This window comes from Ranitomeya variabilis, chromosome 2 (genome assembly GCF_051348905.1).
Source record: "Ranitomeya variabilis isolate aRanVar5 chromosome 2, aRanVar5.hap1, whole genome shotgun sequence".
NCBI classification, from domain to species: domain Eukaryota; kingdom Metazoa; phylum Chordata; class Amphibia; order Anura; family Dendrobatidae; genus Ranitomeya; species Ranitomeya variabilis.
This window is the reverse complement of record NC_135233.1, coordinates 298,068,918-298,083,197: the sequence shown is the minus strand read 5'-3', so window position 1 is coordinate 298,083,197 and position 14,280 is coordinate 298,068,918. Positions and strand designations below refer to the sequence as shown.

Below are 14,280 nucleotides of genomic sequence, written 5' to 3'. Positions count from 1 at the left end.
GGAACTTCAGAGCCAATTACTTGTTTTCCATAGAGTTATAATCTCACGTTACAATGGTTTCAACTTACAATGGTCGTTCCATAACCAGTTAATATTGAAACTTGAGAAACCACTAAACTTGAGACCGTACGTCTGATTACTTGCTGAGCCCAACGGAACGCTCACTGACGTGTGCAATGTGTGTATGTAGAATTTATTACATTTTTCTGTTTTTTGGAAGACGTATGAATAATATATTTGACTCTTATTTATGGGAATGAAAAAAAGGTAATGCTGGGGTGAGATGAAGTCATCATGTCATTGGTGATGTCCATGGCCTGGCTCACATACCTGGTCATATTCAATTTCCCACTTTCACAATTGGATAAAAATAGATAGTCTGGTATGAATATTGATTCTGATTCGCTTCTGTTCTCTTCTGTTGAGGTATCAGCCGCCGAGCTGTCCACGGAGAAGGACGGGTCTGTGATTCTTGACGTGTGAGTGGAGACTGCTGGGGAAGCTTGCACGGAGGAGTTGGTATGAGAAAGGCTCTCCACGGAATCTGTTTAAAAGAGTAATCCCAGTGTTAGCATATTTACATGTCTGGAGACTGTACACATGCCATTTATTAAGTATCGAGGCAGGACGCAGCAAAGTCCAAATTGTACCAGGTGTTTATATTTCCTAAGAACACTGTTTCCCTGGCCGATAAACAGAGTGCAGGGAGTGGGGCCAACAAATGAGCTAAAAAATGATTCTCAGAACAAGCCTGTTTACATAATATCTGCTTCATGGGATGAAAATCTGCAGCAGTTTGTACTCGGATCTCTCCAGATTCCATTAGATTCCCATGATAGAATGAAGCCGGGGCTTAGCGTTGTCTACAGTAGCAGCCGACGACTCAGTAAGGGGCAATCAGTATGCAGCAAAGGGACGGGAATTTACTTGTATAAAGAGCTCCAACATTTGGATTCCGTGAAGAACATAATGGAAGGGTTGTTTGAGATAGCAAGAAGCCTTTCCTTTGTCAGGAGTGCCACTCGCTTACATGGCCTGTGTCTGGTACAGCAATCTACACCCAAAGCGTCTTCGATTGAGCTGCTGCAATACCAGACATAGCGTAAGAACAACTGTGGTACTATTGGTGGAAAGAAAAGGGTTGTCCGGGACTTAAACATTGATGGTCTATCCATAGGCATCATGAAATGTTCAGTTTAAGAGCTGCCCAGCACATGCGCCCCCTATTCAAATCAATAGGGTGTGGAAGTACAGTACTCAGCCACAGCCTCTATTCTGTTGTCGGACCTGTGCTGTGCAGCTCCGTAACTGAGCAGTTCCGGCCACCACCAACACCAGGAACATCTGATTGGCAGGGGTGCCAGGTGTTGCACCCCCATCAATCAGACATTGATGACCTATCCTAAAGATAGGCCATCAATGTTAAAGTCCTGGACAACCCCTTTAAGCTGGCCAAGCACATTAACTGTGTATTGTCCAAACCTGTTGATTTCAACATCTAACGTATATGGGAGCTTCATGACTCTCCGTTGCATCCAACTGCATGATCTGTGTCTTCTGGAAGCCCCCCATACACAGTACATGGTCATTTAGTTCTGCTCTGCAAATATATATCTAATGCCTTTGTCCTGACATTTTTTTATTTTTTTACATATTGTAAAATAATACTGCAAGTGCAAAATAATGCTTGCCACAAAAAAGTGCACCAACTTGTGGTTTACCACAAGCCTTTTCTAGATGGCCACTGCAAGGGTTTAGGACAGACGCCCCTGCCCGTTGAAGCTTATGGAGAGCCAGCCTTCCTCCCAGCTTTCCCTAGGGTTGCTTGCCCAGCGTCTGCAGATACAGTTAGGTCCATATATATTTGGACAGAGACGACATTTTTCTAATTTTGGTTATAGACATTACCACAATCAATTTTAAGCAAAACAATTCAGATGCAGTTGAAGTTCAGACTTTCAGCTTTCATTTGAGGGTATCCACATTAAAATTGGATGAAGGGTTTAGGAGTTTCAGCTCCTTAACAAGTGCCACCCTGTTTTTAAAGGGACCAAAAGTAATTGGACAATTGACTCCAAGGCTATTTCATGGACAGGTGTGGGCAATCCCTTCGTTATGTCATTCTCAATTAAGCAGATAAAAGGCCTGGAGTTGATTTGAGGTGTGGTGCTTGCATTTGGAAGGTTTTGCTGTGAAGTAAACATGCGGTCAAAGGAGCTCTCCATGCAGGTGAAACAAGCCATCCTTAAGCTGCGAAAACAGAAAAAAAAAACATCCGAGAAATTGCTACAATATTAGGAGTGGCAAAATCTACAGTTTGGTGCATCCTGAGAAAGAAAGAAAGCACTGGTGAACTCATCAATGCAAAAAGACCTGGGCGCCCACGGAAGACAACAGTGGTGGATGATCACAGAATAATCTCCATGGTGAAGAGAAACCCCTTCACAACAGCCAACCAAGTGACCAACACTCTCCAGGAGGTCGGCGTATCAATATCCAAATCTACCATAAAGAGAAGACTGCATGAAAGTAAATACAGAGGGTTCACTGCACGGTGCAAGCCACTCATAAGCATCAAGAATAAAAAGGCTAGACTGGACTTTGCTAAAAAAAAAAAACTAAAAAAGCCAGCACAGTTCTGGAAGAACATTCTTTGGACAGATGAAACCAAGATCATCCTCTACCAGAATGATGGAAAGAGAAAAGTATGGCGAAGGCGTGGTGCAGCTCATGATCCAAAGCATACCACATCATCTGTAAAACACGGCGGAGGCAGTGTGATGGCTTGGGCATGCATGGCTGCCAGTGGCACTGGGTCACTAGTGTTTATTGATGATGTCACACAGGACTGAAGCAGCCGAATGAATTCTGAGGTATTCAGAGCCACACTGTGTGCTCAGATCCAGCCAAATGCAGCCAAACTGATTGGTCGTCATTTCATACTACAGATGGACAACGACTCAAAACATAAAGCCAAAGTAACCCAGGAGTTTATTAAAGCAAAGAAGTGGAATATTCTTGAATGGCCAAGTCAGTCACCTGATCTCCACCCAATTGAGCATGCATTTCACTTGTTAAAGACTAAACTTCAGACAGAAAGGCCCACAAACAAACAGCAACTGAAAACCACCTCAGTGAAGGCCTGGCAGAGCATCAAAAAGGAGGAAACACAGCGTCTGGTGATGTCCATGAGTTCAAGACTTCAGGCAGTCATTGCCAACAAAGGGTTTTCAACCAAGTACTAGAAATGAACATTTTATTTAAAATTATTTAATCTGTCCAATTACTTTTGGTCCCTTTAAAAACAGGGAGGCACATGTTAAGGAGTTGAAACTCCTAAAATCTTCATCCAATTTTAATGTGGATACCCTCAAATAAAAGCTGAAAGTCTGAACTTCAACTGCATCGGAATTGTTTTGTTTAAAATTCATTGTGGTAATGTCTATAACCAAAATTAGAAAAATGTTGTCTGTGTCCAAATATATATGGACCTAACTGTAGATTCAGTCTAGGTTTTCACATCTGCCGAAGGAGGCAACAACATGATTGGGTAGCCTGATAGCAACACACAATCTTCTAAAGCACAGGATGGACATCTCATAAGATCACAACATCCTGTTTTGTTTCTTGTGATGAACAATTATTGACAGTGAACATAAATTGATGCACAAAAAGGCAAAATAAATAACTATATGGCCCAGATATCCTCCTAGAATATGGAAAATTCCTAATATTAGCAGCCTTAGTTTATGTAAAAATAGCATATCCTAATGGAATGGGGCTTGTGTATGTGAAAGCGTAAGGCTAGCTCCATCACTACTTTGCTGATGGTGTGCACAGTGCATACGATCCCCAGTGGACACGTCACGGTTCTTATCACTGCCTCTTCATACAGAGATAATTGTAAACCTATGGATTATTTCTATATGAAGCACTTAGAAAAATCTATTGAAAGCAGGTGAGATCTTCTGAGGGTGATCCAGACTGCAGGGACCTTATCATATTGGTACTTTACTGCTTAGTGCAATCAAATTGATATCTATGGACTCACAATTCCCAGGGTGCTTTGTAAGATGACATAACAAGAGAAGAAATTAGGCCTTGGTCTATTGGATTAGCATTTGGGTTTCCATAAATGGCGGTTTAGGATAGCCACCTTCTATACTAATGGGAACTGCATTAACTAAATGTTGTTCACAGATGGTCTAAAGCTGTCCATGGATATTAAATTAATGTCTCTTAAAATTGAATGTATATTCATGCCAATGGTAATGAATGACCAACTTCAATATTTTTGCTGTACTGATATCTGCCAGTCGCACCCTTCCTTTCCTTGAGTGTTGCCATTTACGAAAATATAAGAAATAGCATATAATGTTCCACTGTCAGTGGGAGGCTGGCAGCACTTAAAAGGCTTCCATGAATATACAGGCTTTATGCCAGTCCCTCCATGTAGCAGGTCCCAGTGTGGCCATTGCCTTCTCACTTTAAACACCTATACCGTGATCTGGACTTATGCAGGGGCACCTGGGTTGAGTCCATGGAGTAAATGCTGGCCCGTGCAGCAGGCTGGCAGCAGATGGTCAGAAAGCCAGGTCGGTATAGTTACAAAGTTGTCAGTAGGCAGCAGAATAGTCAAAATACGAGCTGAGGTCAGTAGTATCACATGCAGGCTCGAGGAAGCAGAGATATTAGGACTGAACCACAGCTAAGTCAAACCTATAACTGGCACTTGAAGCAGAGAGGTAGGGGATTACATAGTGTAGCGTAGCATCAAATGCTCAGAGCAGAAAAGTAACCAGCCAGAATGTGAGGAGTTAACCCACAAGCTACCAGCCGGGATGGCATCACAAGTTCCAGAATGATAATCAGAAGCAGAAGGAGCAAGTACAGAATAGATGTTATCTTACCTATTATTACATGAAAGGAGAACATTCTCTAATCCACACTACTCCTACTGAATCCCATACATTTGCTATTTCACATGTTGCATATGTGATATGGAGGATTTTACATGCAGATTTTAATTTAATCTCTATCACATGCTGCTTTTTTTTAGGAGTGGAATCAGAGTGGAAATTGTCTTTTGTAGCAATGTCAACTTCTGTTGCGGAAATGCACCTTATCGGGGAGGATTGTACCCATTTATTTCAATGAGGACACTAAATCCGCAGATTAAATTGCTTGGAGGGCATTGTTGTATTGTATCTTTTGGTAAATTTCTACAACAAAAAAAATTATATAAAAAATGTATAAGTGTGGAACGTATATGTGGACTTTAGATGCAGAAACGTTGTGCATTTCACTTAAGAAATCCGAACATAAGATGTGAACAATCCCAGCACCAGGGGAGAGGTGCAGTTATTTTTAGAGATGACAGTATCTGCACAGCTGGGGGATCGCACTCATCATGGGTAACGGTTTTGTAAGCCATTTCTTTCCTTTGAACTACACTGCCCACAAGTAAAGGTCCACAAGTGGGGAAGAACACAGATTTCTGGCTCACACTGAGACGAGCATTCCTATGCTTTTACACGCCAATAAATCAGGACCCATATTCTTTTTTTAACTTTATATAGGCTATAAGACATACAATCATATTGGGTGCCTAAAGAAAACAGAATTATGCTGAGAACAAGAAACAGTATGTGTTTAATGTACTCAAAGTCAACACACTAAATAACCTCCGTCCCCTTTTTTTGCAGTGAGTTACACAACTCATCAACTTTGACTTCCCTGGAATTACCGCTATACACTTGACGAAGAAATCTGATAAAGTCTGATGTGTTTAATAAGCATAAATATAATATGTACAGTTCTAATTAATATGATCATGTATTTATTGGTGTTACAAGCACGCTAACTCCATAGCCTGTAAATGCTGGAAAGGGCGGAAGAGGCATTATATTGGGGACAAGTTGTACTTTGCAAACTTTGTTTTTATCAATCCCTCCTGGTAAAATGCTGATTTCAGAGGTCCGGCTCCTAAACCTCCAGGTTGGTAAAGCTGCTGGCACCAGCATATTTCTGCTTTGCAGGGACACTGTAGTATTACACAATACCATGGAAAAGAACAGCTGTAGCTGGTGCAGTAAGGCATTACTGATTATACGGGAACCTAAAGCTAAACGTCTCCATGCCCAGTACACACGGAATAATACAATAGTAAATTCTCTATAAGATAGTATTAAGTGCACCTATTGGAGGTGCCTGGAGTTAATTCATCCGTCCTGCTGAATTGGATAACCTGGCAGCATGGCCAGAGAGCACTATCTGGCCGCAAATGTAAAGGGTTAGCCTCAAAATAGTACGTAATACCCAATCTATAGGATAGGAGATGACTTACTGACTGCTGGGGATCCGAAGGCTGCAACCCTCAGTGATCCACAGAACGGATTCCCCAACCTGGCTCTGCAAAGCTCAGTCTTCAATGGAATGGAGAATTCCATACTCAACGTTGCTCCATTCATTGTCTATGGTACTAGGAAATATCTGAGCATGTCCCTTTCAGCTAGGCCAAGTTCCCTTGTCATACCAAGGTGCAGAAAGTATATGCAACACATAATAAGTATGGTGCAAGTCAGGAATGACAGGTTTTTTGATGCAAATTGAGCCAGAATTTAGGTGCCAATTCCACCCATTTTTTTTACACATTTGGTGTGTCTTTATATGTAACACGTCTGTCTAGAGATATATCTCCAGTTTTTACTCCATCTCTTTACAGATGCGAGACATTTTAAAAAGTCGCAATACATAAATTTGACTTATACTTATTTCCATACCAAACCATGCCAACTTTCAAACCCACATTCAAAAGTATGTAAAATCACAAAAACGTTGCACATTTTTGTGCAAAAAATGATGTGTAAATAATATATGAAACTGGCACAAAATCCCTGTTAAACTCCCTCTATTTTTTATTTCATATTATTTGTTTCCCTTTAAAGGGGCTGTACCAAGTTTGGAAATGATCTTCTTTGGATAGGAGAAAACTTCCCAATCACTGATTGTCCAATCGTTTGGGGTCCAATCCTCAGAATTAGGACTCTGAACAGCCACGAGTGAATGGAGAGGTAGTCGATCGTGCCCACCGAAACGCCATTCATTTTTATGGGAGTGCTAAAGACCAACCAAGTGCAGCACTCAGCTATCTCGGGGGGTCTCAATGTTTTACACCTGCCTATGTGTGTCTTGTGGGAAGTATGAATGGATCCACATACAGTAGATACAAATATAGGCGCAGATGACCAATTGACCATGAAGTGAAAAATCATTTATTGGCAAAGTCTTTATAGGTACAATATTGCTTTTCACACAATGAAGGATTTTTCACTCATCCTCTTCATCGTCTGCCAGTCATCTGCACTTATATTAGTGATATTTATTCACACCCTAAAATGTACTAGCCCTACGAGCGCCTTTTTTTGGTTTAATATATGCCTGTGTGTCTCTGCACCATGGCTATGCTGGTGATTTTGATGATTTGGATGTTGTGATAGAGGACAGTGATATCATGCCTTTCGGTGTACAGGCAGCATATTGCAGACTCAGCCTCATAGAATAGAAACCTCAAGCTGTTCATCTTGTCCCCACCTGAGGCTGGCCGCCTATTTGACCACTGTCCTGAATGTCCCAGGACTCCTGGGCCGAGAGGGTGCAAGTTTTATGTAAAGCCCCGGTGGGCTTGGAGCAGTGTTGGGGTGGGATCTAAACTTCTCCAGAAATGGTGGCAGTTATGCAATTATGAGCGCCACAAAAAACTCTAAATGCAGAAACACCCCTAAATCAGTCACATGTTATATGTTACGTCCATATGGGAATAGCCTCAATAACATAATGAACCGTTCACCAGATAATATGTTAGGATCCACGTTCCATGTTTTTATTTTCTAATTACAGGCAAATAGAAATATAGTCCACAGGAAGGCTAATGTCTGTCCCTTCACCCCACCTCATCACATCATGGGGCATTTCGGGGAGCATCCGTGCACCTCCTTCCACATAGTATGCATGGTAGCCTGCTAATCACCCCTGAGAGCAGGGAGAAGTGGGGCGACATCTCCCTAATACATGAGGAGAGCTTATATCCATGATTCCGCTGTACTATTTCATCACTCCTATGTGCCAAACCGCACAAAATGGATGTCCTATCTAGTCTCGCAGGAGAACAAACCTGAACGTAATAACTGGTTATGCAGGACATTATATGCAGAGGACATAGCTGCTTTATTTGCTTTATCCAGACAAGTGACATTTGTTTGCATCACTATAGCTTTCCTTACATGATATCAATGAGTGGAACAGGCCATCACGGGAGGCGGTGAGTTCTCCTTCAATGGAAATCTTCAAACAGAGGTTGGACAGACATCTGTCTGAGATGGTTTAGTGAATCCTGCATTGAGCAGGGGGTTGGACACGATGACCTGGAGGTCCCTTACAACTCTAACATTCTAGGATTCTATGATATAACACAGGTAAAATTATTTTTTGTCCTGTGTATAATGTTCACTATGAAATATCTACAGGTCTGTGCACAATAAATGAAGAGCGTAAATGAGCTGCAGTAAGAAATGACAATGCGAGCACAACAATTTGCTTCTTGCTGTATTTTTACACCAGATGGACCACATGGCAGGAACAGTTGTGTCCTGTCAGGAAGTGTCTAGCTGCAGATGTCCTCACAATATTCTCCTAGCAGTTACTGTACTAGAAGAGCCGTTCTGTACGCTCCCTATAGGCTGGCTGCTAATCTGTCCCCGTTACCAAAGTGTGTGTCATGTCGTCAATTACTCAAAGTGATTCTTGGTGACTTTTGTGCATCAAAAAGACTCCACACACATCCTCATGTACAGCACCATGGAATCAATGGCGCTATATAAATAAATAATAATAATTAATAATAATTTAAAAGAATCATCATCATAGCACACAGGGATCAGGGATCAAACACAGGGGTTGATACAAAGACAAATCCCTTTAATTTTGGATACATTGACTCTTTGTGCACATTACTAATCTAGTGTTACCAATTGTATGAAGATGGTGTAAAACGTATTTTGGGGAAGAAAAAGTATTGCGGATTCCCCACCAGTAACAGTGACATAACTTGTGGCTATCTTACAGTTGTTGACTCAAGTCACTTGCATCCAGATATTTACGGCAAATATGTAACTTACTTTTTTCACCAATAATATACAGTATCCATATTGAACAGAACTTTATACTTACAAAGAAGAATAATACTTACATTTCTAGGCTAATAAAATCCTCTTCTTGTAAGAAGTTTAGCCTGTAGCTCACTGTTAGTGTTTCTGCCTCCCATAAAGGGGTTGTCTGGCTAAAACAAGGTACCACCTATCACCAGGGTAAGTGATAACTTGTTGAAAGGTGGGGGTCCGACAGCTGGGACCTGCACCAATCAGTAGAATGGGGAACCATCACCATTAAAGTGCATGCTCCATTCATTCTCTATGGGACTGCACTGCACTCAGCTTTTCCTTGCAGTCCCATAGAGAATCAATGGAGCGGTAATTGGGTGTCAGACGTGCCATTTTATAACAGGGATAAAAGTTCCCTGTTGGGGATAAAAATTCCCCAGTCTACTAATTTGTACAGATCTCAGCATTGGAACAATCACCAATCAGCAAGTTACTACCTATCCTGTGGATAGGGTATAGCATGGACAACCCCTATAATAAGTACCTGAGAGGGTGGTCTCTCTATCAGACTCATTCCCTTTCTTAATCTCATGGAATAGCCACCATGCAGTACAATGCAGTTATCCTGCTGAGAGAGGTTCCAGCATAGAGAAAGGAGTGGTTGTCGTGTTCAAGGCTTAGCCATCTGTGATAATAAGTCTAAGGCTAGGTGCAGACCAGTGTATTTCATAGAATCCTAGAATGTTAGAGTTGGAAGGGACCTCCAGGGTCATCGTGTCCAATCCCTGCTCAATGCAGGATTCACTAAACCATCTCAGACAGATGTCTGTCCAGCCTCTGTTTGAAGACTTCCATTGAAGGAGAACTCGCCACCTCTCGTTGCAGTCTGTTCCACTCATTGATCACCCTCACTGTCAAGAAGTTTTTTTTCTAATATCTAATCTGTATATTCTCCCTTTCAGTTTTATCCCATTGTTTCTCGTGTTTCCATGTGCAAATGAGAAACACGTCATCTGAGAAAATTGGATCAGTTATGCTAATCAGACTCTGATCAGAGTGTGATCCGATTTTCTTGGATGTGGAGTAGATAGAGAAAAAAATTTCTCCATCTTCTCCAGTCAATCAGTCCAAGGAAATCAGACTACACTAAGATGTCATCCGAGCGCAGTCCAATGTTTTCCACAGACTCGTTGAGTTGAATGATTGTGCTTGATCCAAATATCAGATCAAACTCGGGTATGTAGTGATTCTTTCCTCGGATCATCTCTGTCCAAGGAAACAATCAGACATGTGCACGGCACCATACATGTGATCCGATGTTTTGTTGGATCGCACCGTGACAGCAGTTACACTTGTGTGCATCTGCTGTAAGTCCCATTTACAGAAGACAATTGGCACTACACAGCTGACAGTGAACTAGTGATACCGTGTTTTTCGGATTATAAGATTAACTTTTTTTCCCCAAAATTTTGGAGGAAAATGGGTGTGCGTCTTATAATTCGAATATACCTTACTGGCCGTGGTGAAGCAGGGTCCCAGGGTAGCTGCTGGAGGAGGCAAGAGTGGCGTGTTGCTGCAGGCCGCAGATTGGGATGAGGGGGTGTTTGGAAGTGCGACACTGCGGGTGTTCGGTGGTGTGAGGGCCCCTACGACTTTTCCATGGCTTCCATTGCAGTAGACTCTGGGTAAATGGCTGCCGGGGGAAACGCATGCACAGATGGAGATCTCGGCACCAAGATCTTGGGAGATGAGATCTCAGCGCCAACATCTCCATCTGCATATGTGCCGCCTCCGGCAGTCATTTTTCCAAAGTCCACTGCAAAGTAAACCATGGCAGTACGGGAGCTCCGGGCTTTCACAAGATGTCGGCGGAGCTCCCGCACCACCGAACACCCGCAGCGTCACACCTCCAAACACCCCTTTCTCCCAGTCTGGGGTCCGCAGCATCACCCCTCTCCTGCCTCTGCCAGCAGTGACCTGGGACCCCGTTTCACCGCAGCCACCACCCCCGGTAAACAATAAGACACATGGATTGTAAGAGGCACCACCATTTTATTTAAAAAAAAATGTTTTTCTATTTTTCTACTCAAAATTTGGGGTGCGTCTTATAATCCGCTGCGTCTTATAAACCGCAAAATACAGTAACTGCTATTCATCTATTTAGAGCTATTAGTATGGATATGTACAAAAGTGTCACCTTACCTAACCATAACTGTCACGGTCATCGCTTTTTTTTTATTTTTGTGTGGACTGAATGTCATTTTGCTCAGTGTCTGTAATTTGCACTGAATTTATAACTGTTCTGGTAGATCGGCCTTAACCCATGAATCTCCTGCGTGTTCTCCACACAACTGTGCTAGGAAACAAGAAGCTCTTATCTTATCTACGACCAAGCTGAAGCAGAGATGATATGAGGACACTCCTGGCAAACCACACTGCACATTTCTGCTTCTGCTCTTGCTTCACTAGCTGCTATCAACTGAAACATTTCTTTTCGCCCAAACTTCCCAGACTCCAGCTCCTTCCATTATTTACAGTCTGATTGCCCACCGCTTACAGCTAGTGCTCACTACCCTTTACCTAACCTTCAGTCTCATCAGATCTGCCAGAGCCTCCCCTGGGTGCAAAACAGCCCCAGCACTCTCTTCTGGAGTCTGGTAATAGTATCAGTGTGCATTAATGTTATATTGCAGCAGCTGGCTGAATAAATTATGTATAAGTATTTTCTAACCAGAGAATGAAGAGAAAAGGGTTTCTTTTTTTCCAGCAAGACCTAATCAGCTAGTGTAGCTTCATATGCAGAATAGAAATGGCAGAGAGAATTTCTGTGCTTAAAGAAGCACTCCTCCTCCTCCTCCCATCAAAATTTGTATCCTCTTAATATATTGCAGTCCTCATATTATACAGCACTGTGTACTTACAACTGCTCGTTTTCCTTTCTACCCAGTTAATTCTTTTATCCATTATGTCTATGACATCAGGTGATTTAAAAACTGACTAGCTGACTCCTTCTAAGCTCTGTGTAGAAACAGGAGGTCTATTTTCCCTGTATGACTTATCAGTCACTGCAAATGGCCCTGTCAGGTGGAGGATGGAGCAGCTGGGTCAGGAGTTGAAGAGGGCAATTATTCATGCAGGGAGAAGATATTACTTGTTTCTACATAGAGCAGATAAAAGAGAAGAATTAACTGAGTAGAAAGGCAAAATGAGCAATTGTAAGTACACAGTGCTATATAACTGTCATGCGTCTGGGTTCAAACCCTTGAGCCTGTGCATAGTGGTCAGCTTCTCTGCCCACTGAGCCACAGCAGATACACCTTTTCTACAGGGGCTTAGTTTCTGTTATCATAGCTTCAGTCTTTTTAGGGTAACAGGTGTTTTCATGTACTCATTTGTCTGCCCTATCACCTTTCAGTGCAGCTTTATATACTTTCAATATTCCAGCTCCTTCAATAAAATTCAAAACTTATTCGACTTGGTTAACATTTTTTAAGCTCCTGAACTGCACTTATGCCAGGGAAGATACAGCAACGCTTTTTGATCGTGGATCAATCTTTATCACAGCCGTCATAAGTGCGATTCAGGAGCTAAAAAAAATGTTTTAATCAAGTCACATAAATTTTGAATTTTATTTAAGGAGCTGGAATATTGCAAGTTTATCCATAATCACTTCGGGACAGGACGGATTTCCGTGCACCTACAAAGATTGTTGGTGAGCTGGCTAGTTTCTTTTTTCCTTTTATATACTTTTCCCCTGCTGGTATTTTCTGCTGTTGATAGTCTCATTTGGGTATCCTGCCATACTGCTGTAGTTTAAGCCAGTCAGTGAAAGACCAGCTAGGGTTTACCTCTGCTGTTTAATGTTCTTTACCCTACACCTATCTTCTGTTTCTTGTTTAGGAAGTAGGTGGCATATAATCTAACAGTACGAAACTTAATCCTTTATTTTGTACTTCATGGTTTGCTTTACTCACTCTGGGACCTCTTTCTATGTCAGCACACCTTCACTTCTGTAGGTAATTTGCATTCTGCTCTGCCCTCCAGTTCTTTAGGAGGAACAAGTAGTGCTTGACGGCCTTTCAGGCAGCATAGGTCTGAGTCTGTGGTTAGGGCTATCTCATCTCAGGCAGGAACCACTAGGGACTGTGGGGTCAGGATCTCTAGTCTGTACAAACACACTGACAGGGTCAATTGCAGATTTTAGTGTCTTGCTTAGTTTCCTGAGTGAGTTGCTACACTATTATAACAATAATATGATGACTGCAATATATTAAGAAAATAAAAACTTTGATGGGAGTACTTCTTTAAGTGTTCACCGTAAATCAGGTAGATAGGCACCAAAAATACATTCACCGAATAGCACTTAATTTCTTAGTCAGATAAAACATAACCTTTAATGTAAATAGCTAAAATATAATATAATATACAGCAAAAAATATTTTTCACACTATATTATCACCACCCCATATGATATGGGTCTGCAAATATATGGGCAAATAAAGAGAAGGAAGATCACCATAGTAAATTACTATGGATTCCCTTCCTACCAGCGGAGGTTGGCACCCTTCAATCCAGAGCAGTGGCGCCCCCAGCTCAACGATGGCTCTCCCTCCCTTTCCCTGAAAGACCCTATAAAGATAGGGTGCACAAAAATAGCAGTATTGTACCATATGTAATCAGGTAAACGTGGCACCCTGCTTAGGATATGCCATATGGTACGTGCAATATATCAGAGAGGGAGGTGTAGTATATTCAGGCCCAAAAACAGACACCAAAATCATATAACAAAAAAAGTTAGAAAGTATAGGCAGATATTAAAATTGCATATATTCCCAGATATAATGTATAGGATATAATTTATAGATTGAGGCAAAAAAATAGATGCAGAATTGGGTGGTACCTTGATACATGCACCATATACCATCACTGTGCAGTTTTAAATGATACATCCATATTGCACATTACCCCCCAAAAATCCAGGGTTATATGTAACAAATAGAATCCCACAGTAGAAGAGTGGGGTATAGAAATCCCAGATAATAAAGGTGGTTAAGAAGCAATCAACAGAGAGATGTAATAATCAGGTTGCACACTCCGTTCATAGGCCAAAACCCCAAACCCA

General features: G+C 41.8%; 1 protein-coding gene across 1 annotated transcript in view; it reads right to left on the bottom strand.

Annotated features, from left to right (window-relative positions):
• The window catches only part of GAB3 (GRB2 associated binding protein 3), a 154,189-nt gene that overhangs the window by 31,570 nt on the left and 108,339 nt on the right, over positions 1-14,280 (bottom strand). Inside the window, exon 3 of the mRNA XM_077285122.1 lies at positions 331-544. Coding sequence (XP_077141237.1) covers positions 331-544 — 214 coding nt within the window. The remainder of the gene's footprint in view (positions 1-330; positions 545-14,280) is intronic.